The sequence below is a fragment of the Eleutherodactylus coqui genome, chromosome 2 (assembly GCF_035609145.1).
Source record: "Eleutherodactylus coqui strain aEleCoq1 chromosome 2, aEleCoq1.hap1, whole genome shotgun sequence".
In the NCBI taxonomy this organism is placed as follows: domain Eukaryota; kingdom Metazoa; phylum Chordata; class Amphibia; order Anura; family Eleutherodactylidae; genus Eleutherodactylus; species Eleutherodactylus coqui.
In genome coordinates, this window is record NC_089838.1 from 287,624,822 (window position 1) to 287,652,335 (window position 27,514).

Consider the following 27,514-nt stretch of genomic DNA (forward strand, 5'->3'; position numbering starts at 1 on the left):
TCAGTACTCCTCTTACTCGTCTCACAGGTCTGCGGTGGTCCCTGCCCCATATAGACTGTGTAGCCCTCAGTACTCAACTTCCTCGTCTCATGGGTCTGCGGTGGTCCCTGCCCCATATATACTGTGTACCCCTCAGTACTCCGCTTCCCCGTCTCATAGGTCTGTGGTGGTCCCTGTCCCATATATACTGTTTACCCCTCAGTACTCCCCTTCCTCACCTCATAGGTCTGCGGTGGTCCCTGTCCCATATATACTGTGTACCCCTCAGTACTCCCCTTCCTCATCTCATGGGTCTGCGGTGGTCCCTGTCCCATATATACTGTGTACCCCTCAGTACTCACCTTCCTCGTCTCATAGGTCTGCGGTGGTCCCTGTCCAATATATACTGTTTACCCCTCAGTACTCCCCTTCCTCATCTCATAGGTCTGCGGTGGTCCCTGTCTTATATATACTGTGTACTCCCCTTCCTCGTCTCATAGGTCTGCGATGGTCCCCGTCCAATATATACTGTTTACCCCTCAGTACTCCCCTTCCTCGTCTCATGGGTCTGCTGTGGTCCCTGTCCCATATATACTGTTTATCTCATAGTACTCCCCTTCCTTGTCTCATAGGTCTGCGGTGGTCCCTGTCCCATAAATACTGTTTAGCCCTCAGTACTCCCCTTCGTCTCATAGGTCTGCGGTGGTCCGTGTCCCATATATATTGTGTACCCCTCAGTGCTCCCCTTCCTCGTCTCATAGGTCTGCGGTGGTCCCTGCCCCATATATACTGTTTATCTCTCAGTGCTCCCCTTCCTCGTCTCATGGGTCTGCGGTGGTCCCTGTCCCATATATACTGTGTACCCCTCAGTACTCCCCTTCCTGTCTCATAGGTCTGCGGTGGTCCCTGTCCCATATATACTGTTTATCTCTCAGTACTCCCCTTCCTCATCTCATGGGTCTGCGGTGGTCCCTGTCCCATATATACTGTGTACCCCTCAGTACTCACCTTCCCATTTTTTACTTCAGTAGAGTTGAGCCGGACAGTAACCACATTCACCCCATGATTGCAGCTTTGCTACCGGACTTCTTCCACTGAACTGTCCATATTCTCTTCCTGCGGAGAAAACACATACAGCGACTTTATGCAAGTGCTTCTGGGTAATTTATGGCGGTCACAATACAAACTATACAGGTTTCTTGAGGCTGCTTAAAGGGAACCAATCACCTCTGAAAATCACCATGACCTAGGGAGTCCATGATGGTTGGGGTTCGGCTCAGGATCCGTGCCGCTATCTGGACGCAATATGTGCGGCAATGAATGAGGACTATGTTATACAGCAGCCAGGACCAGGAGTAACTCTGACCTGGGCTTTAAAGCCCTTAGATGTAAAACTGATCCGGGCTTTTTAACCCCTTAGATGCTAAGGTGGCATCTAAGCAGTTAAACAGAGGGCTCCTATTGTCACACCATTGCCTCACCTCTGCAATGCAATCACAGGGTGCCGACATGGGTTGGTATGGTAGTCAGCGGTTAGCAATGAGACTCAAGGCAGCCATCTTGGTACACCCCTTACACTCCAGGGTGCAATCATTTATGAAATAGTTTCTCAATACATTAAATGGTGCAGTTAAAAAAAAAATTATAAAACTTGTCCTGCAAAAAATCAGCCCCCCATACATCTATGTCGAAGGGAAAAAGTTGTCACCCAAAAATTGCTTTGACAGGAAGGGGTTAAGGGCTCATGTCCACGGGCAAAATATGATTTAAGATCCGCAGCGGATCTCCCGCATGCGGATCCGCACCCCATAGGGATGCATTGACCACCCGCGGGTAGATAAATACCCGCGGATCGTCAATAAAAGGGATTTAAAAAAAAATGGAGCATGGAAAAATCCGGACCATGCTCCATTTTCGTGCGGGTCTCCCGCGGGGACGGCTCCCGCGGGCTTCTATTGAAGCCTATGGAAGCCGTCCGGATCCGCGGGAGACCTAAAATAGGAATTTAAAGTATTTACCATCCGGCGCGGGCGGGGAAGGTCAGCTGTTCCTCACGGCCGCATCTTCCTTGCTTCGGCTCGGCGGATGTGCCCGGCGCATGCGCGCGGCACGTCGGCGACGTGCCGGCGACGTGCCGCCGGCGTCAGGAATTCATCCGCCGGCCGAAAATGAAGATCCGGCCGTGAGGAACAGCTGATCTTCTCCGCCCGCGCCGGATGGTAAATACTTTTAAATTCTTATTTTCGGCGCTCATGTCCGCGGGGCAGGAGGGACCCGCTGCAGATTCTACATGTAGAATCTGCAGCGGATCTGATTTTCCCCGTGGACATGAGGCCTAAGGAGCTCCGCTTGAAGTCATTGGAGGGAAGCTTCACCGTTGGCTTGTAGAAGATGTGCCGCGGTCGGTGGTGGAGTGATCACACGGGTGACGTTACTTGGACGCGTCTTCAGCCTCTTCTTGCAGAGTTTCCATTCAATGACTGCAAGCAGAGATCTTGGAAACGCTGCGAGGTCACAACAAGTACCAGATTGGTAGATTACCAGGACCGTGCAGGTGAGTAATGCCACAGGAAGCGCCCGCTATCAGATGGGCACGGCTGCTATAGAGAAGTGTAGAATTACCACGTGCCTGCTACATGTGTCAGCACACGCCAGTATCATGACGTCGCATACTAGTCCTGTCGTGTTATGCTGGGGGGCAGGAAGGGTCTGTGAGCCGGAGCCCCCAGTGTGTGTGTGGGGGGGATGTCCCACTAGTGTCAGTGTGAGAGAGCAGCGGTGCCATCATTCTAGAGGCGCCACCCCTCAGGTATCTGGGGGCAGAGGTGGGCAAATGAGACCTCACATATAGTAACGTGTACAAGACCACACTCAGGCCGGCTTCACACGACTCCATGTAAAGGCGCTACGGTCTGTAACGCAGAGTTTTTGTGCGCATTCACCCGCGTTTTTACTGCCCATTTTTGCGCAGTAAGAACACGGACAAGCAGCGGATAGCGTCACGACTCTTCCCCTCCCGGTGGCACAGCGACCTACATAAAAAGACCAAAGTATTACACGTGCGATTGCGTATTTACTGCGGTTTTTAATGCACCCCATTCATTTCAATGGGCGATTTACGCGTGAAATACGGGCTAAAATACCGAAAAAAAAGGACGTGCTGCGTGTGATCTTGCATGCGCAGTAACGCCCGTGAGAGGGGCCTTAGGCCGCAGTAACACGGCTGTATTAGCGCACGCCATACGCAGAACATAGAACCAACTGATTTCAATGGCTTCATTCGCAGTTCCGTGTTTTGCGCACATTTCAGTCACGCCAAAAAATAATAGATGTATTTTCTTAAGTATCTGCGCACGAAAGAGATGCGTGAAACGACTCGCCGGCGGGGGATGCGATACGACTCACCGGATGGGACTATATATACATATAGCAGATAGGACAGGGTTAAGCACACATCTAGGACATATAACACAGGACTACACACATGTATGACACACGAGACGGCTTATACACACGTAGCACACACGGGCTCCGGTTCCCGGTACATGACGTCACTGCTCTCCGCACGGTACCTGCTCCGTCCTCCGCTCCCCGGTGCTGCCAGCTGCCCCCGCCGGGTGAAGGACACGTCACCGCGGTCAGGTAGACGTGTTGTGTCCCCGGGGAGGAGAGAGGGGAGTATCCTGCGCCGGGGCCCGTCCTCCTGCCACAGGCCCGGTAACCAGGCGGCCCTAGCAACGCCGGACACCTGTCTGGCTATCGCGAGAGTACTACAGCCGGGGAAATTCCCACCCACCCGCGCCATCTTTGAAGTGGGCAGGCTGCCCGTACAGCTGTTGCGCGCTATGGGGAAGACTGCGGGCACACGGGAGAGGACAAGAGCTTCTAATAACTGCTGCAGCCCTCATACCATGTCCCAGAGTGCTCTCACACACAGTACATGCCAGCTGGAGGGGCACAGTGCTGCAGCCCCTTCATTTCAGCCATCGGTGGTGGTCAAAAGTTTTAACATGTCACGTGGTTCAGAAGCATTGGAAATTCTGCCCATCGAGGGGGCTTTCATGTTCTGCGGATTAACGCAAAACGCGTGGCAGAAAGTTCTTCACTAAAATCCGCATGTATACGTGTGGCCTAGGGAGCAGCGGATTTCGCTGCGTCTTTAGATTCCACAATGCGGCAGGATGACTAAATCCGCATGCGAATCTGTGCGAGAACTGCAGCAGTATAGCCGCTTATTTCTGCCGCGGTATTAGAGGTGGAATCTGCGCAGAGCAATCCACTTTGGACTCCACCGTGTGAAGATACCCTTCAAAATCACATTATGCACCCCGCACAGTGAACGCGGTAGCAAAAATATCCAATCCGCCCCAAAAAATGAAAAATGATTAGAGATGAGCGAACGTACTCGTTTCGAGTAATTACTCGATCGAGCACCGCGATTTTCGAGTACCTGGCTACTCGGGTGCAAAGATTCGGGGGGCACCGGGGAGTAGGGGGTAGCAGTGGGGAACAGGGGGGAGCGCTCTCTCTCTAACTCTCGCCCCCACTCCCCTCTGCAACCCCCCACTCACCCACGGCGCCCCCCGAATCTTTTCACCCGAGTAGAGAAGTACTCAAAAATCGCGGTGCTCGAGTGAAAAAGGGGCGTGGCCGAGTACGTTCGCTCATCTCTAAAAATGATCAAAAAGTTGTATTACCCCAAAATGGTAACCAGAAAAAAACACATCTTGCCCCTCAAAAAGCAAGCCCTCACACAGTCCCAGCGACTCTCTAAATTTGGTATTGCTGTACTTCCACCGACCCGCGGAATACGGTGATCATGTTATCTTTAGCACATCATGAACGTCGCAAACACGAAACGAAAAAAACTGTGGCGCAATCGCATTTTTTTCATTTCATATCACTTAAAAATGTCTAAAAGTTTTCCAATAGTTTATATTGATACGTGAAATGGTGCCATTAATAAGTACAACTCGACCTGCAAAATAACCCCCAAAAAACGAAGCCCTCAGTGCTGCCACCAACCTTTCTGTCTTGAGCCAATCAGGAGCTGGGGGTGTGACAGGGGCGTTCCTTCTGTCAAACTCCTAGCTTCTGGTGGTGTCAAGGTACACTAATACCGAGATCTCCTCTATTATAACTGTGTGACAGGAGCTGTGTGATCACCATCATTAACTGTGACAGGAGTGTTTGAAAAATCAACTAGAAACTGAACACATAAACTCAAGTAGATCTGAGCTGGTCAGACCCGAGATCACATGGCCTTCTGAGGAGAAAGAGGGCAGGAGCTTAAGACAGAGAGAAGTGACTCATTTATATTTACTGAGCAAGAACTACATAATGAATGATAAAAAAAAAATCAGAGTGGCCTTTAAGTGATTTCCTTCTTTTTGCATTAGACTGCAGTCCATTGCTTCCTGCAGGACACAGCCGGGGGTCCGTTCAGCCTTCTTGACCTTTGCAGACATCACACCATAAACACATGTTACTAATTAGCCCTCCTCGTTCTCCATCATCTCCAGTTACTACACAAGCAAGAGATACAACGCCACCGCTGCTTGATGCAGAAAACAGTAGTCTTCCTGGCCACCACTGTTACACATAGAATTTATTGAACCGGGGAGAAATATCAGTGAGGAGTCAAAATAGAGCGCCCCTCGATGGACCATTAGGACACTTTCAGATTTAATATGGAGCTAATGTAAATTTATGTATCTACTCAGATGGCTGTGTTTTTCACAGCGTTTAAAAAAAAAAATTCTTCCTGAGAGGTTGGAAAGCTTGCAATACCATCAAGTATTTTTGTTAGCCATATCTACAAGATTACCTGGTTTCTCCTGCTGGGAACAATCATAGTTAGATAAATAAAACATCAGGACAGGCAGATATGCGTACACACTGACTGCAGATCTGAGAGCTGTATGAATGCAGGGAGCAGTCTGAGCAGACCGCTCCTACACCACAGCTAAGAAACAACCTACACGTCCCAGTACCTAAAGTAGCTAAATGCCTAACAACAAGCAGTGGATTTCAGAGGAGCTGCACTTCAGCCTTGATTTAGAGTGGTAAAACAAAAAAAAATGTTAACAAAAGTATGTTACAAGATTGATGAGACCCACACAGGCTCTTAGATGAGAAGTTGTCTGAAAAGTTTGGTACGCTGTAATCGCAATGGGGAAAACCATGAATCAGGAAAGCAATCTAAGGCTGCATTCACACGAACGTATATCGGCTCAGTTTTTATGCCGAGCCGATATATGTCGTCCTCATCTGCGGGGAGGGGGGGGAGAATGGAAGAGCCAGGAGCAGGAACTGAGCTCCCGCGCCCTCTCTACCTCCTCTCCACCTCCTCTCCGCCCCTCTGCACTATTTGCAATGAAAGGAGGTGGGACGGGGCGGGGCTAAATCCCGCGAATTAGCCCCGCCCCTGTCCCGCCTCTTCCCATTGCAAATAGTGCAGAGGGGCGGAGAGGAGGCAGAAAGGGGGCGGGAGCTCAGTTCCTGCTCCTGGCTCTTCCATCCTCCCCCCCCCCCTGCAGATGAGGATGACGTATATCAGCTCGGCGTGAAAACCGAGCCGATATACGTACGTGTGAATGCAGCCTAAGGCTGCCTGCAAACGGGCGGACTTGCATTGCGGAATTCGCAGCTGGCATCCGCCTCCGGATTCCGAGGCAAATACTGTCCATAGCATGCTATTGAAAATTGTTTTTTTTCTACACGAGCAGAAATTAATAGCGATTTTTCCGCTCGCAGTTATAAAAGTTGTTTTACAGGTATGTGTGCTCCATATAATTTAATTGAGGGGGGATTTTTGTTTTTGTTTTGGGGGAATGAGTTCTATGCACGCCCTGGGATTAGCGGCCGCAGGCGGACTTGCCACTGCCCGTTCACGTGATCTTATAGCTCCTATAGCCGCTGTCTTTTTTGCTTCTAGCAGCACGACAACTACGTTCATCTGAACAAGGCTTTATAGACATGTCAGTCCCAGATCTCAACCTCCAGTCAGTCCCTTCTTCTCAAGCAGGTGTCCCAAGAACTTCCCCAAGGATCTTTACCTCCAATTCCAATGGTAAATCCCTACCCCCTCCCCCCCCCCCAAAAAAAAACATACAAAGGAAGGATGATGGTGCCTGCTTATCAAGTAGTTGTAGCCTCCATGGCCTCCTTCATTTACACATAGTATTACATTGCTCCCACTCCTATTTAGCATCTGTAAGAGATGCCAGGCAGACGCAAAAGACCCTTTCATGTGAATATAAGTGGAAACAACAGGCATTTTACACAACAGTGAGTTACATTCTATTCAAACATGCACCAAAAATCCCATGACCATCCATGACTCTCCATACGTGAAATCCCCTATTTCACTGTGTGAGTGTATATATATATATGCCTTCTTTCCTATCAGTACAGCTGTGGTACAGTTATCAAAGTTCCTTCCCGTGTATGGGTAATGTTGTCTTATTGTTATGGGGGCTTGGCAGCAGCTGCTCTTATACGGGGACTGATACGTGGGGTACTATACCGAGTACTGTTAATGTGGCACTGGTGCTGGCACAGTTGTGGAGGGCACTATGCCTGGGACTTTTATATCAGCACTATAACTGGCACTGCGTTTGGGCACATTGTGGTTATCCCTACTAGTGTACTTTCACACATACCTTTTTGTGTATTGCTCTATTTCCTCACAGCAAACAGATATCACATAAACCACACCACGGGCGTCAGTAAAAATTGTAGCAAACAAAACTACTTGTCATAACTGTGATGATACAACTGTAGAACCCCTATTGTCATTTTTTTTCTGCCACTAAGTCCTGATACAATTTTCCACTCCCTGGCATTTATACTATATTTTCCTATACCTATAGAAGGGGTTTGTTAGAGAGAAGTTGGGGAACAGGGTTGCCTGGATCAGGGTGGGGGCCCCAATTAGGTAGGAAATCATTAGGGATTGTAGCAGGACAGTGTTGGAGGGTTTTATGGGAAAGATTCAATTTGTATTTTATTCATTTATGTCTCAGTTTTTCTGGGCTGAACAGTCCAATGGGCGGAGCTATCAGTAAATGACAGCTCCCCCTGTATATGCACTCATACACAGATATCTGTCCATCACTGATAGCTCCGCCCATTGGACTGTTCAGCCCAGAATGTGCAGAGATATAAATGAATAAAATACAAGTTCTCCTGAATCGTTCCCCATAAACTATATATCCATCTGCTCCGCTCCTCCTGCTCTATCACATCAGGCCGGCAGTTTGGACAACATGCTGGAGCTGACAGATTCCAAAATAATAAAGCTGGCCATGTGTTAGTTACTTACAACTGGCTGCTGACGTCATGCTTTATAGAAAGATACTTGTCCTTTGACCTCAGCAATGGTGATGCTGAGCTAATCATGAAAGACAGAACACCCTGTGGGGGGATTAGCTCAGGACCGCTTAATAATAAGCAAACAAAATATCCTTTATTGTTCAATCGCCCCGTGTAAGGTACTTTAAGGCCGCCTGCAGACGGCCGGGTCAGATCCCGCTACGAGAATTCTCGCAGCGGGATGTGGTCCCGTGCCCCTGCAGAGGCCTGTGGCTTACCCACTCCCGGCATCTTCATTCTCTATGTGCCGGCTGTGTGCATGCGCAGAGAGGAGCCGGCCCGTCACCACTGACATTTCTGTGTGGACCTCTGCGAGACCCGCACAGAAATAGAACATGCTGCGATTTGTTTTCCGTCTGTGTTTTCACGCGGACAAATCGCTGCCATCTGCCTAGGATTGCGTTATCTAATGCAATCCTATGGCAGCGGGCACGGGCGAAAATGCCGCCCGTGTGCAGGGGGCCTAAGGGTTCCAATGTCTGGTGATCTGCCATAGTTTCCAACTGATGTAGTACAGAAACACTGGGGAGAAACTGATGCCAGAACTGATCCCATTATTTTTTATACACACAGAAAACTACAGCTGGCAATGATTTTCTGTTCAGCTGCTTCCATTTGTGGATGCTAGACTGGTTCACAAAGGGCATAAACCCATCCTGTGTCTGTTCGTCATATTCATTGTCAAACTAATAACTAATTTGTGTAAATCATTACCTTTGGCAGCGTTGTATGCGAATTTCTTAAATAATTTGCCCCTAGGTTCTAAGATTAGAATTGATAAACCTTGCAAGCTTTACATGTAGTACCTATTGGTGTCCACAAGGTGTCAGAATAACAGAAGAATCCCGCCAGTAATTAGAGATCAGCCTCATTACTGGATGTCATTCTGCACATTGCTGGTAGCCATAGTTGTAAAATGTCATAAAATATTAAGCAAATCTGATGTTCATCACCGCATAACTTTGAATATATTTGAGAAACCCCTTTTTATCCTTTTTAATATCCCTTTTCTGAGAGCCCCGTGTAATGTGCTACAGATGTTCATAGTCTGGAGCTTGTAGATTGCAAGTAGCCCTCACTGTACCTGCACACTCCTGTGAGGACCCTAGAATGTCACTCATTAACCCCTTATTGCGGCAGGTTTTTTTTTTCGATCATCCCTGCCTTGTGAGAGCCATCATTTTTTTCCTCATTTTTTGTCATCATAGCCAAACAGTTGTTTGTTTTTTTTGCATAAAAGTTGTGTTATTAGATGGCACCATTTTAGGGTCACATAATATTTGGAAAAAAATGTTATTAACTGTTTCTATGAAGCAGCGCAAAAAAAACAGCAATTCTGCAGTAGTTTTCTCTTTAGGTTATTCACCTTGTTAGCAGGTTATTTTGCGGGTTATACCCAATTTATAGACTTTTATGTTTTACTACTTTTGCACAAAAATTACACTTACTTTAAAAAAAAGAAACCTTTTTGTGTTGGTGCATTGCAAGGCCTATAACATAATTTTTTCCCGTTGACAGTGCTTTTGCAGAACCAACAGTAGTTTTCATTGGTACCTTTTTTGGGGCGAATATGAATTTTTGATCATATCTTAGCCCTTTTTGGGGAAGGAGAAGTAACAAAACCCAACAATTCTGGCATTTTCAGCTTTTTTTGTTTCCCAGTGTGCAGTATAAATGACAAGTTGTCATTTGTGACCAGTGATGTCTAATGCCAGTTTTTTTTTTACTTCTTTAGGCCTCTTTCACACAAGCGTCGTTTTGATGCTGAGTAGGCACGTCAAAAAAGCGCATCCAAAAGAAGCCATTGTTGCTATGGGTTCTTTCACATGAACCATTTTTTGACGCTGAGATTTTTTTCCATCAAAAGGAGGGACTTGTCCGATGTTCTGACGCCACAGCGCCTGCGGCTCCTATAGACTCTAAGGGCTCATGTCCACGGGCAAAATAAGAATTAAAATCCGCAGCGGATTTTAACTCTTCTCCTGCCCGCGGATCCGCACCCCATAGGGATGCATTGACCAGATAAATACCCGCTGATCGTCAATAAAAGGGATTTTAAAAAAAATGGAGCATGAAAAAATCTGGACCATGCTCCATTTTCGTGCGGGTCTCCCGCCGGCTTCTATTGAAGCCTATGGAAGCCGTCCGGATCCGCGGGAGACCTAAAATAGGAATTTAAAAGAATTTACCCATCCGGAGCGGACCGGGAAGGTCTTCTATTCCTCACGGCCGGATCTTTCTTGCTTCGGCTCGGCCGATGTGCCCGGCGCATGCGCGCGGCACTCCGGCGACGTGCCGAGTTCATCCGCCGGCCGAAAAAGAAGATCCGGCCGTGAGGAAGAGAAGACTTTCCCGAACTGCTCCGGATGGGTAAATTCTTTTAAATTCCTATTTCCAGCGCTCATGTCCGCGGGGCAGGAGGGACCCGCTGCAGATTCTCCATGGAGAATCCGTAGCGGGCCTGATTTTCCCCGTGGACATGAGGCCTAAGGCCTCATGTCCACAGGCAAAAGAACAATTAAAATCCGCAGCGGATCACCCGCACGCGGATCCGCGCCCCATTAGAGTGCATTGACCACCCGCGGGTATATAAATACCTGCGGATAGTCAATAAAAGTGAATTAAAAAAATTCTGGAGCATGAAAAAAAATGGACATGCTCCATTTTAGTGCGGGTCTCCCGTGGGGACGGCTCCAGCAGGCTTCTATTGAAACCTATGGAAGCCGTCCGAATCTGCAGGAGACCCGCGCCTGAATTAAACTCACCTGCTGCGGGCCGTGCGTGTCTTTCCTTCCTTCGCGGCAGGATCTTCTTTCTTCGGGCCGGTGGATATGCCCGGTGCATGCGAGCGGCACGCAGCCGGCGTGCCGCGCACATCCGCCCGGCCGAAGAAAGAAGATCCGGCCGTGAAGAAGGAAAGACACACACGGCCCGCAGCAGGTGAGTTTATTCTTATTTTCAGCGCTCATGTCCGCGGGGCAGGAGGGACCCGCTGCGGATTCTCCATGGAGAATCCGTAGCGGGTCTGATTTTCCCCGTGGACATGAGGCCTAAGGCACGCAAAAACATCCATCACGCAAATATGCGCAGTAAATATGTTTACGCCTGTGGGAAGGCAGACTTACAGCGTTCACCCTGCAGGTTAAATAACGTGCTAATATTAGGGTTCAGTTCATTACAGACATTTAATACGGAAATTCTTTACTCATTTCACAAGATTGTCTGTATTTTTATTTACATAATAACTATAACTTTTTTTTTTTACATTTTTAACATTTTTTTGCATTTTTATTTTAGTTCTACTAGGGAACTTAAAGGGAACTTGGCACCTGTTTAAAGCATCATAAACAAACTTATGGTGTTGATAGGCAAGGAACAGGGAGGCGGGTGCTTTATTTTTTATGCTCACCCGCTTCCTGGTTCCCACCACAGAGCTCTGCGCGTCAGATGAAAATCTGACTATTTTCAGAGTCCCATGCATGCTCTCTCCTATACAAGTCTATGGGACAGCATGGGAAGTGGGTGAGTATACAGCAACCAGCTCGTTGCCACCTCGCCTAACAGGACCATAAGTTAGTTTATGGCGCTTTAGACAGGTAACAGGTACCTTTTAAACTTCTCATAGATGGGTCACTCATGCAGCACATATCCCGCTGACAGGTTTTAGTAAATGGTAGACCTAGAGGCCACTGTCAGGTCTCTGGATGTCATAACAACTTATAGGCGATCTCCCTACCTCTTTTAACAGCTTAGATGTCACAATCAGCATTGACCTTGGCATCCAAGGGGTTAAACAGGTAGGATTGGCGTCATCTCCAATGCTGGCCATAATTGCCTCAGACCAAATGTTAAACACAGCTGGACTCCTGTTATAATTGGACTGGCGCAGCACATGTGCCCATGCAATCACATAGGCATTCATGTCCTACATTCTGTGGGTTGCTGGGGCGCATTCATTGTGATAGATTATTATTTAGTATAATTATTTAATATATTTATTTTAATAATATACTAATATTATATCTGTTGTCCTAAATAGAACTCATACTAGGTGAACAGAGTTGGGGTGAGCAGTATTTTTATATGACTACAGACTTGATACCTCATTTTCCTGAAAATAAGACCTACCTTAAAAATAAGCCCTAGTATGATTTTTAAATAATGTCCTGGTAGCTATACATGTAAAAATGAAATATTTTGGAGCAAAAATTAATCTAAGACTCTGTCTTATTTTCAGGGAGACATGGCATATGTTGACTTCCTCTGAGTTACCCCAGATGTGTAAGGTATTATTGTATCTTGACGCCACAGGAAGCTAGGGGTTTGACAGGGCTTGGATGCAGGAACGCCCCCTGTCACACCCCCAGCTGCCAACAGGCTGACGTTGTAAAGGTCCTAGCAGCACAGTGTGTATGGATTGTTGGCTGCCGTGGACGGTTAGCGTTAGGCATGATTTTCTTTTTAGCCTTACATTATTAGTTGTAAATACTTCCATGCACGGCAGGCAACAATCACTACACAGGATGCAGCAATACATGTTGCACTGCCGTGGATATCCTGCAGGACAGAACTGGGAGCCACAGAAAGGAGTCAGTAAGGAAGATGTCACGTGGCCTGTCCGCGGAGAGAATAAACAGCAGTGCCGAACGTCCAGGTAGAGAAACTGCTGCAGCTGGGAGCACAGGGCTGGGGACTATCGAGCAGCAGCGGGGACCACAGCATCGGGCACCAGACAGCAGCAGCGGGGAGCACATGGCTGGGCAACTAAGTGCAGGCGCGGGGAGCAGTTTTATCAGCCCGGGAGGCAGGAGGGAAGATGCTGCCGCAGGGAGCACTATTAACAGCTGGGAAGCCGGGCGCAGGGAGCAGTATTAAGAGCCGGGAGGGAAGACCAGGCGCCGGGATTAGAGGGCCGGGGACGAAAAAGCAGGAGCATTAAACAGTATTAACGGGGACGGGATAATTACACTTACCTGCCAGGAGCTGCAGCCAAGCGTTCTCTGCAGCCAATGAGCTTCAGCAGACGTCACCAGGCAGTCAGTCTTGTCTCCACCAGTACTTCCTGGTGGCGTCAAGATACAATAATACCGATGTGTAAATCTTGTAGACATATGCCCTAGTTGTTCCGTCCATCTTGAGTAGGGAAAACGTCATCTATGTATCCCCATAGAATATATGCTTGTAAACATTTTGTAATTACACCATGTGCGCCCTTTATTAAAACAAAATCGGGCTCCTAAAAGAAGTTGTTATTTTGCAGCAAAACTCGGCATGCAGTTCCATCTCAGGCAGATATGCAAATGATTAGAGTTGTGGTGATTAGATGAACGGTCTTCCCACCTGAGGTCCTTAAAGTGGTTCCCCGCTTGGCCTATAAAAGGCTCTCAGAGGCTCCTTGTGTGTAGTGACCTCTTCTTCCACATCTGTAGAGCTTGTTGACCACTAGACATCTCTACAACGCAGAGAAGAGATTTCACCCCGTTACCAGAGTCTGAGAGGGACGCATTATTGGGATGTGAGAAGCTGGATGGTCGTATCGATGAATTGTCCCCCACCGGCCGTTCTGACCAGACTGGTAGGAGGTGTTGGGACGAGTGGATGCATCAGGGCACACATACAAGGCGATCGGGCTCAGGGCGCTCGATTGTCTGATTGTCCGTCAAGCAGGAGCAGATCCAACTGTTTCGTTGTTTGCCATCAAGAGACAGGGGGCACCATTGTTGCACCCCTGTGTCTGTCTAAACCATATTCAGGAGCTTGGCTGAAGGACATTTGGTCTCATGGCGTCTATTACATGTATTGCCTTTGTCACCCACCGTCACCTCCGTTTGCAGGGATGTTGTGAACGACAAAACGAAACTGTACAAAGTTGCCTGTGACTGCAAAACACGAGACGCACCTTGATAATTCATGTAATAAAAGTGGTTAAAGAAGGTAAATAAACACTGTTAGTACACATCTTATACGTAAAAGACCTTGAAAAACCTGCTACACAGGTACATTACGAGGATGCAGAATATGCGGGTGCACTGATGTGTGAAACACCTAGACCCCCATGCTGGAGTAGTTCTACCAGGTATGGATGACAGCCACCATGTTCACCATTATGGTCACCATTACTGATCCCAGTATTGCTTTATTCTGCGAAGGCACAAAGGGGCATTATTATTTTGTGGTAGCCCAAAAGGGGCATTATTATTTTGTGGAGATAGGCATTTTTACTTTGTGGAAGCACAGAGTGGCACTATTATTTTGTGGAGGCACAAAGGGGCACTATTACTTTGTGGAGGCACAAAGGGGCACGTTTACTTTGTGGAGGCACAAAGGGGCACTATTACTTTGTAGAGGCACAAAGGGGCACTATTACTTTGTGGAGGCACAAAGGGGCACTATTACTTTGTGGAGGCACAAAGGGGCACTATTACTTTCTGGAGGCACAAAGGGGCACTATTACTTTGTGGAGGCACAAAGGGGCACTATTACTTTGTGGAGGCACAAAGGGGCACTATTACTTTGTGGAGGCACAAAGGGGCACTATTACTTTGTAGAGGCACAAAGGGGCACTATTACTTTGTAGAGGCACAAAGGGGCACGTTTACTTTGTGGAGGCACAAAGGGGCACTATTACTTTGTGGAGGCACAAAGGTGCACGTTTACTTTCTGGAGGCACAAAAGGGCACGTTTACTTTGTAGAGGCACAAAGGGGCACTATTACTTTGTGGAGGCACAAAGGGGCACGTTTACTTTGTGGAGGCACAAAGGGGCACTATTACTTTGTGGAGGCACAAAGGTGCACGTTTACTTTGTGGAGGCACAGAAGGGCACTATTGCTTTGTGGAGAAACAGAGGGCATTATTAATTTGTGTGGTCAGTGAGGGACTGAAACAAAGGGTAGGTGAACAAATTGCGGCATAGGGCTGATTAAGATAACCACTCTGTAACAAGCACTTTTTTGCAGAATTGTCAGTGCATTTTACTGATTTAATAAATAGGTGAAATCTACAGCAAGATCTACAAAACCTGCTGCAGCATATTGCACACTGCAAAGGGCCACCGGCATCATACTGGCCAAAAACCTGCATAAACCTGAGGCCAGCCGTGCTGGGCCCGCTAACGACATTTGGAAGAGGGTCCCCACTTACATGTGCCATTAGGATTTCATTTGGCAGTTTCCCTTTAAAGTGTTGCATAATTTCCCATAAAGATTACTGATACGTATAAAACAATGAGCATGCTGTAATCACATGGCAAGGAAGTAAACAGCCATAATGCAGAAGATCTGCGCCCAGCCCCGGGCCATGAACAGCTGTTATGTGGTGGCTGCAATCGTGATGATCATGTGCTGCGCACGCCGGTTATACAAGCGACTCACATATACAGCCCAACGAGCACCGGCCGCTGAGTGCTCTCCTTACAGGGATGAGCACCGGTAATATGTTCTTTATGTGAATCTCCGGTGGGAAAGAAAACTGACCGACCATCTGTAAATTTGATGCAGGTATTCTAAGGACTCATAGACTTGGCCTAATTATGGACTTAGACTGTGCTGGCCTGTAACACCGGGCCCATACCTTACCCAATACCAGACATCAGCCTATTTCCAGACTCCCTCGCCCAGTCACCCTGTAATATGTATTTTCATAGGCTGAAAATATTATGACAGCCCAGCAAAAAACAAAGTCAGCCATTATATACTGGATGAAATCAACGAATAGCAGCCTATATAGTCATCCTCTTTTGGACTCACTCACACGGGCGGATGTCGGTTGCATATTACATGCGTAATACGCGGTGCTAAAGGTTAATTGATTACTTTTGGGCCATTCTCATGTGTTTTTTTTAATGTGTGTAAAAAAACGGAGCACAAGCTATTTTGGTGCATAATACGCACCAATGTAGGCTATGGGGATTTAACATACATGCATATACATGCGTATTTTCTGTATATGGCGTATTTTACGCATGTGAAAAATATGCACATAATAGGCAGGACATATACGCCGTGTTCGTGAGCCCTTACTCTTGGGTATTGTTCAGCTCTGGACACCATTGCTATACTCGTCTGGATTACATCCAGCATCAGGATGTAGTCTGTGGAGGTGCGGACATCCTGATGCTGGCTAGACCCAGTGCAGTGGGGCTCAGAGCAGAACAAGAACCAGGACGGAGGAGGGTGATTATATAGTCTGGCCTAGGGACTACATTTTCTTTTCATCTGATTTGGGTTCTGAATAAGAGTTTGGGGTCTGAAAATAATATAACCAGTCTGGATCTGACGTTTGATTTTAATATAGGGCAGGGGTGTCAAATTCATTTTCACAGAGGGCCACATCAACCATATGGTTGCCTTCAAAAGGTAAATTGTAATTATAAGACTGTATAGTAACCCCAGTAGTCATAGGGTCCCCCATAATGGCCCCTGTAGTGCCTCCCATAGTGACCCCATTATTGTGACCCCCATAGTGGCCCCAGTAGTAATAGTGACCCCCCCCCCCCCATAATGGCCCCAATAGTAACAGTGACCCCCATAGTCTCCAACAGTAATAAATGACACTATGGTGTTCACTAATACTATTGGGGCCACTATGTAGTTCCAGTAATAGTAAGGTCACCCATAGTCACCCCAGTAGTAATAGGGTCCCAAGTAATCCTAGTAATAATAGTGGCCCCATTAACCCCTTGAGTGGCACGCCCGGAAATTTTCCGGGACGAGCTCCACTGCTCATAGCGGCATAGCCCGGAAGATTTCCGGGCTATGTATCACTATGGGAGCTGCAGAGCACAATGCCACAAGCTGTGACATTGTGCTCTGCCTGCACAGTCCCACAGGGAACAAAGCAAGGGCTTTGAAAAACCAGCAGAAGATATTGCCGATCTACCGGCAATCTCCTGTTTTGTTTACAGGTTGCCATAGAGACCATCGGCTTGTCAGAAGCAAGCCGATGGTCTCTGTGGCAGGGAGAGCTGGTTGTTAGCTGTCAGAGGACAGCTAGGTACTAGCTCTAACAGCAGAGATCAGAGAAAACCTCCGATCTCTGCTGTGTTAACCCTTTACATGCTGCAGTCTATGTGACTGCAGCATGTAAAGGGCTGTCACTGCATCATGTAAAGGGCTGTCACCATCGGACCCCCGGAATGTGATCAGGGGTCCTGATGGGTCCCTGTGGAAGTCCCCTAAAGGGACAAAAATAAAAAATAAAAAAAATAAAAAGTAAAAAAATTTCAAAAAAAATTATAAAAACACTTGTCTCCCTTTACTTTGTAAAAAATCAAAAATACAATCACACATGTGGTATCCATGCGTCGTAATGACCCAGAGAAGGAAGGTAATACATTATTTAACCCCTTAATGACATGGCCCCTTTTTTTCTTCCCCCCCCCTTTTTTTCCCTCCCCCCCTGTTTAAAAAATCACAACTTGTCCCGCAAAAAACAAGCCCTCATATGGCCATGTCAATGGAAAAATGAAAAAGTTATGGCTCTTTAGATGCAACTGCAAAATTAGTTGAAATTCAATGATTAGACCATTTTAAAAAACCTGCCCTGGTGGGCACGACAGGGTGGTAGGAAACCCGCCACTCAAGGGGTTAATAATAGTGAACCCTCCATAGTGGCCCCAGTAGGAATAGGGTCCCCCCATAGTGGCAACAGTAGTATTAGTGACCCCCATATGGCTCCTGTAGCAGTAAGTGACACCCAGAGCAGTCTCAGTAGTAATAGGTTCCCATATATTAGTTTCGGTAGTAATAAGTGATCCCTCTATAGTAGTCCCAGTAGTAACAGCGACCCCCACTTATTGGCCTCTGGCCAGGCAGCACCCCTACAGGCATTCCAATCACCCAGCCTGCAGCCCTGGTCTGGGGGCAATAGCCGCTTCTGAGCCCGTGACTGCTGACCTCTCCCATTGGTATCAGTGCTGCATACAGGATGGTGCTCACAGATACTGGAGGAGAGAGGTTAGCGGTCATAGACAGCTGCAGGCTGGGTGGGTCACGTAAAATGAGGTGGGGGGCCGCAGGTCTTGTGTTTGACATGTGTGATCTAGGGCATCTGAATATTTTTAACCCTGCCCTTTTTTAAGCCACACCCCTTGGGGGAAAAAAAACACTCTTGGTTTTTTTATAACCAGTTCCTTAAGTATCACCCTGTGAAGGGTTCCCCAGGTTGGTGTCTCTGCTCATATCGTACCTGAGGAGAAAAAATCCGAATGCCGTACCATGAAGCATTATACCATATGGCATAATACGGGGTCTGTGTATGCTCGTTTGCATAAAGCAAAGTTATTCCTGGCAAACATTTTCCTTGAAATGAGAAAATAACGTTATTAAATTTACAGGTATTGCCCATATATGATCGGTGGGGGTCCGCTGCTCTGGAAACCCCACAAATCAGTTGATTGAAGGGGCCACAGCGCTGGTGTGATCACAATCCTGTCAGTGCTCCGGACAAAGACATCACCCATTGACAGACAGCTGAGAAGACCACCCACTTGACAGATTCACAGCACCAGGAGGAGGAGCTAAGAACAACCTGAATGGGTGAATGATAGGCAGGGGTTCCAGTTTCCTGCTCTGTTCGGTGAGCAGGAAAGGGGAATCCCCATGCCGAATAAATCCGTCTTATGACAGAACCGAACAGCACCGAATGGACCCCATTGGCTATAATTGGGTTTGTTTGGTTTCTGCTCAACTGCCCGGTGTTTTACCAGAAGGAAAAGTGTTGCATGCAGCGCTCTATCTTCTGGTATTTTGCGCCAGATAGCGACAGAACCTCTGACTGGAGCTTCAAGCACGGATGTGAACCTGGCCTTATACAACATCTAGAATAGCAGAGCCTTTACTATCCGGCAGAGCAGGCATCCCAGTAACATGCCTGGCTTATCCTATACTGTATCTGTGGTCTCATATTTATCTGTAAGGAGCAGTTGTCAATCTGGATCATCACCAACAGACCTGCCCTGACACCCATTTCATAAGACAGAGATGAAAAATGCCGACACATGGCTGCTCCGTACATACTGTATCAGAGCAAGAACACCGCAAGAGCGTATTCACACATTTATGTATTTTCTCCGTGTGCAATCCGAAACGAGATGCACACAGACGATCTATGGACACATTGACTTTAATAGGCCTTTTCAGATGTGTAATTTTTTTTTAAACATGAACTATTCATTTTTACATGGTCCAAGCAAAAAAACAAAATTGCAGCATGTCAATATAGTAACATAGTATGTTAGGCTGAAAAAGGACATATTTCCATCCAGTTCAGCCTATTACGCCCAATGTTGATCCAGAAGAAGGCAAAAAAAAAACCAATGAGATAGAAGCAAACTTTTCACATTTAAAGGGGTTGTCCCGCGCCGAAACTGGTTTTTTTTTTTTTTTAAACCCCCCCCCCGTTCGGCGCGAGACAAACCCGATGCAGGGGTTAAAAAAACAAACCGCACAGCGCTTACCTGAATCCCGGCGGTCCGGCGTCTTCATACTCACCTGCTGAAGATGGCTGCCGGGGTCTGCTTCCTCCGTGGACCGCAGCTCTTCTGTGCGGTCCATTGCCGATTCCAGCCTCCTGATTGGCTGGAATCGGCACGTGACGGGGCGGAGCTACACGGAGCCGGCATTCTGCACGAGCGGCCCCATTGAAGACAGGAGAAGACCCGGACTGCGCAAGCGCGGCTAATTTGGCCATCGGAGGCCGAAAATTAGTCGGCACCATGGAGACGAGGACGCCAGCAACGGAGCAGGTAAGTATAAAACTTTTGATAACTTCTGTATGGCTCATAATTAATGCACGATGTACATTACAAAGTGCATTAATATGGCCATACAGAAGTGTATAGACCCACTTGCTGCCGCGGGACAACCCCTTTAAGGGGAAAAAAATCCTACCTGACTCCAATCTGGCAATCAGAATAATCCCCGGATCAACAACCCTTCCCGAAGTAATCAGTGATATAACATGTAATATTGTTACACTTACGGAAGGCGTCCAGGCCCCTCTTGTACTCTTAGTGAGTTCACCATCACCACGTCCTCAGGCTAATTTTACACAAACGTTCTTTCCTCCTTTTATACGGCCGTGATAATCACAGCCATAAGTGACACTAGAGATCTCTATAGGATTTCAATGGTTTCGTTTTGACCATCTCTTTTCCTGGCCATGATTTGTACGGCCGTAAAAATTTAGGACCTGCCCTATCTTCCCAGCATGTAGTGAATACCATGTGCGGGAGAGATCGGCCAGCTATTACTACTAGGGCCAATATAGGGGACGCTATTACTATTGGGGCCAATATAGGGGACACTATTACTACTAGGGCCAATATAGGGGACACTATTACTACTAGGGCCAATATAGGGGTCACTATTACTACTAGGGCCAATATAGGGGACACTATTACTATTAGGGCCAATATAGGGGACACTATTACCACTGGGGCCAATATAGGGGACACTATAACTATTGGGGCCAATATAGGAGTTGCTATTACTACTGGGGCCAATATAGGGGATGCTATTACTACTGCAGCCTATATAGGGAATGCTATTACTACTGGGGCCAATATAGGGGGTCACTATTAGTACTGGGGCCAATATAGGGGACACTATTACTATTAGGGCCAATATAGGGGACACTATTACTACTGGGGCCAATATAGGGGACACTATAACTACTGGGGCCAATATAGGAGTTGCTATTACTACTGGGGCCAATATAGGGGATGCTATTACTACTGCAGCCTATATAGGGAATGCTATTACTACTGGGGCCAATATAGGGGGTCACTATTAGTACTGGGGCCAATATAGGGGGTCACTATTACTACATGGGCGGATTTGCTGTGGAATTTACAGTAGCTGTAGCAGCAAAGTGGATGACATTTTGAAAATCTTATCCACACACTGTGGAGAAAATCTGCACCAAACCCATGTGGATACTGACATGTGGTGCGGGATTTAATTCCACAGCATGTTACTTATTAACCCCTTCCCACTCCATGACGTATCGGTACGTCATGGAGCGTCAGGGTATGTATGAAGAGAGGTTGCGTGGCAACCTCTCTTAATACAGTGCGGGCGTCAGCTGTTTATAACAGCTGACACCCGCGGGCGGCCGCGTGGGCGATCATGGCTATTAGCCATTTAAATGCCGCTGTCCGGCATTTAAATCCCCTGAACATCGCGGTGAGATCTGGGGAGCCGTGCAGGTGTCATGGCAGCCGGGGGCCTAATGAAAGGCCCCAGGGCTGCCTTAACAGACTGCCTATCAAGCCATCCCCGTGGGGTGGCTTGATAGACTGCCTGTCAAAAAGCAGTATGACGTAATGCTATAGCATTATGTCATACTGCAGGAGCGATCAAAGCATCGCATGTTAAAGTCCCCCAGGGGGACTTAAGAGTAAAGTAAAAAAAAAAAAATCAATAAAGTTTTTTTAGTTGAAAAAAAAAAAGTTGTAAAAGTTTAAATCACCCCCCTTTTGCCATATCTCTTATTAAAAAATCTAAATAATAAATTAAAAATATGTATTTGGTATCACCACGTCCGTAAAAGTCTGAACTATCAAAGTAGCGCATTATTTTTCCCGCACGGTGAATGTCGTCCGAGAAAAATAAAAAGAACGCCAGAAATGCACTTTTTCAGTTACCCTGTATCCCAGAAAAAATGCAATAAAAAGCGATCAAAGTGTCGTTTGTATTCCTAATTGGTACTATCAGAAACTACAGAACATACCGCAAAAAATGCGCCCTTGCTAAACTATGTCGACGGAAAAATAAAAAAGTTATTGCGCGCACAAAATGACCGCAGAAAATAATTGAAAAAAATTAAATGTCTTTGAAAAAAAAAAAAGAGGAGTATAGTAAAAAAAAAACTATACAAGTTTGGTATCGTAGTAATCGTACCGACCCATAGAATAAAGTTATCATGTCGTTTTTGTTGCAGTTTGTGCGCCGTAGAAACAAGACGCACTAAAAGATGGCGAAATGTCGTTGTTTTTTTTTCATTTTACTCCACTTAGAATTTTTAAAAAGTTTTTCAGTACATTATATGGAACATTAAATAGCACCATTGAAAAATACAACTCGTCCCGCAAAAAACAAGCCCTCATACAGCGACTTGGATGGTTAAATAAAGGAGTTATGATTTTTTTAAAGGGGGGAGAAAAAAACGAAAATGGTAAAAGAAAAAGGGCCGCGTCATAAAGGGGTTAAATATAATGTATATCGATAGCCCATCCAGCGTTCCTCCCTGTTTTCAATTTTTTTTTTTAAAGGGCCCTGTCCTTTTTATAACATCGGAGGTAAAAATCGTATGTCATGATAAGCCGCGCCACTAACGCCTCCCTTTACCACACCCTATATCTTGCTTTAGGGCTCCATGAGAAACTTTTGCTTCAAAAAGGGCTCCATGGCTGAAAGAGTTTAGGAACCACTGCTCTAGACATAGAGGATGTCCCCTCATTACAGTCCTGGGTATAAATATATGATGGGAGAGATCCTTGTATTGTCCCCTGATATATTTATACATAGTTATTAGGTCGCGCCTCAGCCGTCTTTTTCTAAACTAAATAACCCCAACTTTGATCACCTCTCTGGGTATTGTCGTCCACCCATTCCATTTATTACTTTAGTTGCCCTTTGTACCTGCTCAAGTTTTGATATGTCCTTCTTGAGTATTCCATGTATGGTCTGACCAGTGACTTTGTCCGCTGCATAGATGAGAATAGAATATGCAACATCCAATGCCCATGGGGCACAGACAGCACACAGACCTCAATCCAAGAATCTCAGGTTCTTCAGCTTCTCCAGCAGCCCTCCTATACTGTACATGTGACTGGCCATATGATCATCACATCGAAGGTCTTTTCGCTCTAAATGTATCGCTTCCTCTGCTTTCCTGCAGCAAGTATCTGATTGCTACCTTTAATTGTAAAAAATATAAAACTCCCAGAAAAAGAAGCCTAGTATGCACCCCCTGATACTTTGCAGGACAGGCTCGATCACCGTGTTCCTTGATAGCCTGCAGAGAGCCAGATTGCAATAGGAGGGAGCAATTGTCCAGTGTAGACTAAAATGCAGCCACACACCTCAAACCAAATTGGGGGAGGGGTGACTGCAGATAAAATAATCTGTACATGTGAACCGATACCAAAGATGCCAGCCCTAGATAAGTGCGCCACGCTATACAGGATTACAACCCCTACTGGCGAAGCAGTGGATTGCACTGTACTACCACAGTGCGCCACACTGGCGTGACACCCCAGGCTCCCTCAGCATCGATAGGAGACTACACGCAAAAGAATACTGATAAATGCGGGTGTTAAGGCCCATTTAGACACAACGATTATTGCTCAAAATTCGCTCAAAAGCCGTCTTTTGACCGATAATCGTTGTGTCGAACTGCACTGACGTTATACAGTTTTTGTTAAGCCGTCGCTGATCTTTCAGCATGCTGAAAGATCAGCGATCAGTTATCAGGGATTCACAGTGGGATACAGCTGATACTATGGTTTCAGCTGTATCCCGCTCCCTGAACACAGGCGGTGTATGAAGGACAGAGCGTTCTTCATACCCCGCTCGGAGCGCTAGGCTGTATAACATCCGGGCGCTCCGTGCAAAGAACAGCTGGATGCAGAAGACAAGCGGCCCGCTTGTCTTTTGCATCCCCTGCTCAGAGCGCAAGGTGATTACCCAACGTTTGAGCAATCATCTTGTGCTGTAAATGGACACAATGATTATCGCTCAAAAGTCGCTCAAAATACATCTTTTGAGCGATAATCGTTGTGTCTAAATGGGCCTTTAGTTAGCATTTTGGCCAAGACACATAAGCTGTCGGGCCACATTAAGGCCACCATGTGTACATTTTAGTCTGCACTGAACAATTGCTCCCTCTTATTGCAGTATGGCTCTGTGCATGCTATCAGGGAACATGGTGATTGAGCCAGTCCTGCAACATTTTAGGGGGTTGCATATTTGGCTTCTTTTTTCTGTGAGTTATGTCTTTGTACTTTTTTTTTCTACCTTTAATTGCAGGCTGGTCTGGTGCACCGCCTCCCCTATTGCACCCAAGGCACATGCCCCCCCCCCCCCCCTAGCTACGTCCCTATACCATTCATTTAGAGCAGCATGAAATCACATGACAAGTTTTCCGTGGATCAGTCTCAGTGTGAATCCATAATCCATATTAGATGGGAAAATCTGGTGATCTGAGTGATCTCCAACAAGGCCCGTTTACTGGTGCCAAACTAGCCAGGGCCTGGTCATCACCGTCAATCTTGTGGGGTTTTCTCATATAGCAGTGTGGAGTGTATACAGAGAATGATGTGATCCAGGAAAACGTCCAGTGAATGAGGATGCTGTGTATGTGAAAAACTTGTCAACAAAAGGGGTCAGAGGAGGATGTGAAGAATTGACCTGATGAACAGATGGTGCACAGCCAAGCACATTGCAGCCGAATACAACCTTAGTACAGCAACTAACATACCAAAAGTACAACTTGTCATCCCTTAGCATGGATAGGCTATAACAGCAGAAGACTTGTTTGAGCGCTATTATTGTCTAATGTGAAGGCAAAACTACAGGGGGAAAAAAAAAAGTGCAAAAATTGGATCACTGAGCATCCTCCGGTCAGATAAACTCTGATTTCTGTTGCACCGTGCTGATGGGAGGTCAGAATTTGTCGCAAATGGCATGAATCAATAAACCCTTTCTGTCAGGTGCCAACAGTTCAGGCTGGTGGAGGTGGAGTAATGGAGTGGGGAATATTTTTTGGAACATCCTCTGATACCTGTGGATTGATACCCTGATAAATTACTGCAATGAGATTGTGGCTTGTGTGGTGCAGAGTGTTAAGGCAGCAGACATGCAGTCCTAAACCCTTGCTTAGGTTGCAGGTTCAATCCCTGCATGGTTCAGGTAGCCGGCTCAAGGTTGACTCAGCCCTCCATTCTTCTGAGGTTGGTAAAATGAGTAGTGCAGTGGAATAAATTGGTGCTATACAAATAAAGATTATTATTCAGTGTATATGGCCATATTACAGGTCTTCTGAAAGTCTAAATGGAAGTGATCCCCTGCTCCAATTCTGATGTATTTCTCCTGCTGAGGTCTCCCCTACTCATTTATGTCACTGCTCTTTCTCTAGTATGGTTCTTCCCTGTATGTTCTCCACCCCTGTTATCTCTCTGCATACACTGAATGTCCTCCCATAGGTTTGTAAGGTCAGATAACCGAGCCATAGGAGTGGTCATATCAGAGACCCCGCACCCTCATCACTTCCATGTGTCCGTCTGCTGATGTAGTCCTCCTATACTGATACAGAAGAGGGGTGAGGGCGCAGAGTATCTCTACAGATTACACTATAATGGGATCAAAGTGCATTAGCCGGTGCTGTTCTTTTTTTTTGCAGACTGAAAGTGAATGACGATTGAGGACTTCGCGATTCTCGCTCGAAGTTCAGTTATTTGCCTGCGTTTAAACTGAATGACTATAGTTCCGTTTCAATCATTTGACCGCGCAAAAAAGCATTGTCCGTTCCGCAGGGTATTCCTGGGCTGAGATATGCTGCTGCCTTGTGTTCTTCACTATCAGCAGTCCTCTTGTACATGTAAATTGGGAGCATATTGGGGGCCTGTAAAAAAAAAATCCCATTAATTTTGTGTGTAAATACACAGGGAATATGCGGGCTTCCTGTATATTTACGCACACCCATTGATTTGAATAGGCTATTACGGTGCTTAGGACACGCTGCGTTTTTTGTTTCATGCCACTGAGAGTCGTGTGAAAAATACGTAGCTGTGAATAAACCTATTGAAATCAATGGGCTGTGCTCACTGTGTATTTACGCTCGTGTAAATGAGCCCTAAGGAATATATGATATGCAGTAATACACCATGAACATTGGCGGTCTCTATCGGGAGGATTTCCTGATCTAGACCACTGAGAGAGGCCTCCAGCACATTCAACTGTATAGACTTACAGTGGCATATGTTGCCCATAGGCTCCCATGTTAAAAATGTTCAGTGCACGGTATATATCTCTTCACTGGGTGCCTCAGGCTAGAACAGTGTAGACAATTATGTTATTCTATCCAGCGGTATTCTGACATATACCACCCTTATAGAAACCAAAAGAACGGTCTTTCGGTCTCCACCGGCTGAATCGTGGGTCTACGAATATATTTAAAGGGGTTTTATCATTAAAAAAAACATTTTTACAGGAAGCTGGGCCTGGTGGAAAATAAAAAAATTACACATACTCACCTCTCCTCAGCCTCCCGCTACGCAGCTGAACGGCTCCCACTGGTGGAAGTCAGGTGACTCGGCAGCCAATCAGAGATCGCAATGTTACCGTCAACACTCCTGGCATCAGCGCTCACATCCTGGGTGCCATGATGGCGGGAGTTTGGGAAGGTGACACTGTGGCCTCTGATTGCCCGCAGTATCACCTGACTTTCCCTAGGCTGTCTACATTGACTTATACGAAGATGAGCTGGTAGAGCCGTTGCTAGCTCGAGGACTGGGGGAGCTTCGGGCACACAGCACCACTTACTGGTTACGTAGTTAGAGCATTACCGGAGAGTGGAATGGGCATGGTGTTCCCTGATACAGGAAACCCACGGGCAAATAAGTGTCCACAGCGCTTTCCTAGTCCCCGGTCCTCTTACTTTGTGTGGAGGGGAGGAACCAACTCCACCACTTTCTGTAGTCAAACTTTCAACGATATTGGAACAATATCCAATAAAATATCTTCCCATGTGATCATGGAGTTCTTGAAAACGGGGTGGAATTGATACAAAAATGTACTACAGAATTGTATAACTTACTGTTTAACTTAATTGTGTAACATATTGTGTAAGATTTACTTCCTTTAACTGGAAAATCCTTTTAAACAAATCATCATTAAAGGGGTTTTCCAGGCAGCGCTGGCTGTCAGTGCAGCGACACACCAGGATCAGAGCGGAAGTCGCTACTCAGTACCCTGTGTAGTGGCCAGCCCTTGTAATTGCAGGCTGTGGGGTCTTGTTGATTTCAATGAGTACTGCACCAGCTCCTACCCCTTGTGTAACATGGCAGTGACAGCGGTCACTGCCTGCATAACCCCTTTAAACTACAGCAAAAGGGCAATTAAACCAAATTGCAGTGTATTGAGTATTTTATAATA

General features: G+C 46.6%; 1 protein-coding gene across 4 annotated transcripts in view; it reads right to left on the reverse strand.

Moving 5' to 3' along the window:
- The window catches only part of ENTPD4 (ectonucleoside triphosphate diphosphohydrolase 4), a 30,712-nt gene extending 27,004 nt beyond the window's left edge, over positions 1-3,708 (reverse strand). Inside the window, exons 1-2 of one of the 4 annotated variants that reach the window (XM_066593179.1) lie at positions 3,552-3,708; positions 988-1,095 (exon numbers count right to left, since the gene is read on the reverse strand). In XM_066593179.1, coding sequence (XP_066449276.1) covers positions 988-995 — 8 coding nt within the window. In that variant the 5' untranslated portion in view covers positions 996-1,095; positions 3,552-3,708. Of the gene's footprint in view, positions 1-987; positions 1,096-3,463 lie in introns of all 4 variants that reach the window. The other 3 variants (XM_066593181.1, XM_066593178.1, XM_066593180.1) reach the window with 3 other exon arrangements.
- Between the last annotated feature and the right edge of the window lie 23,806 nt (positions 3,709-27,514).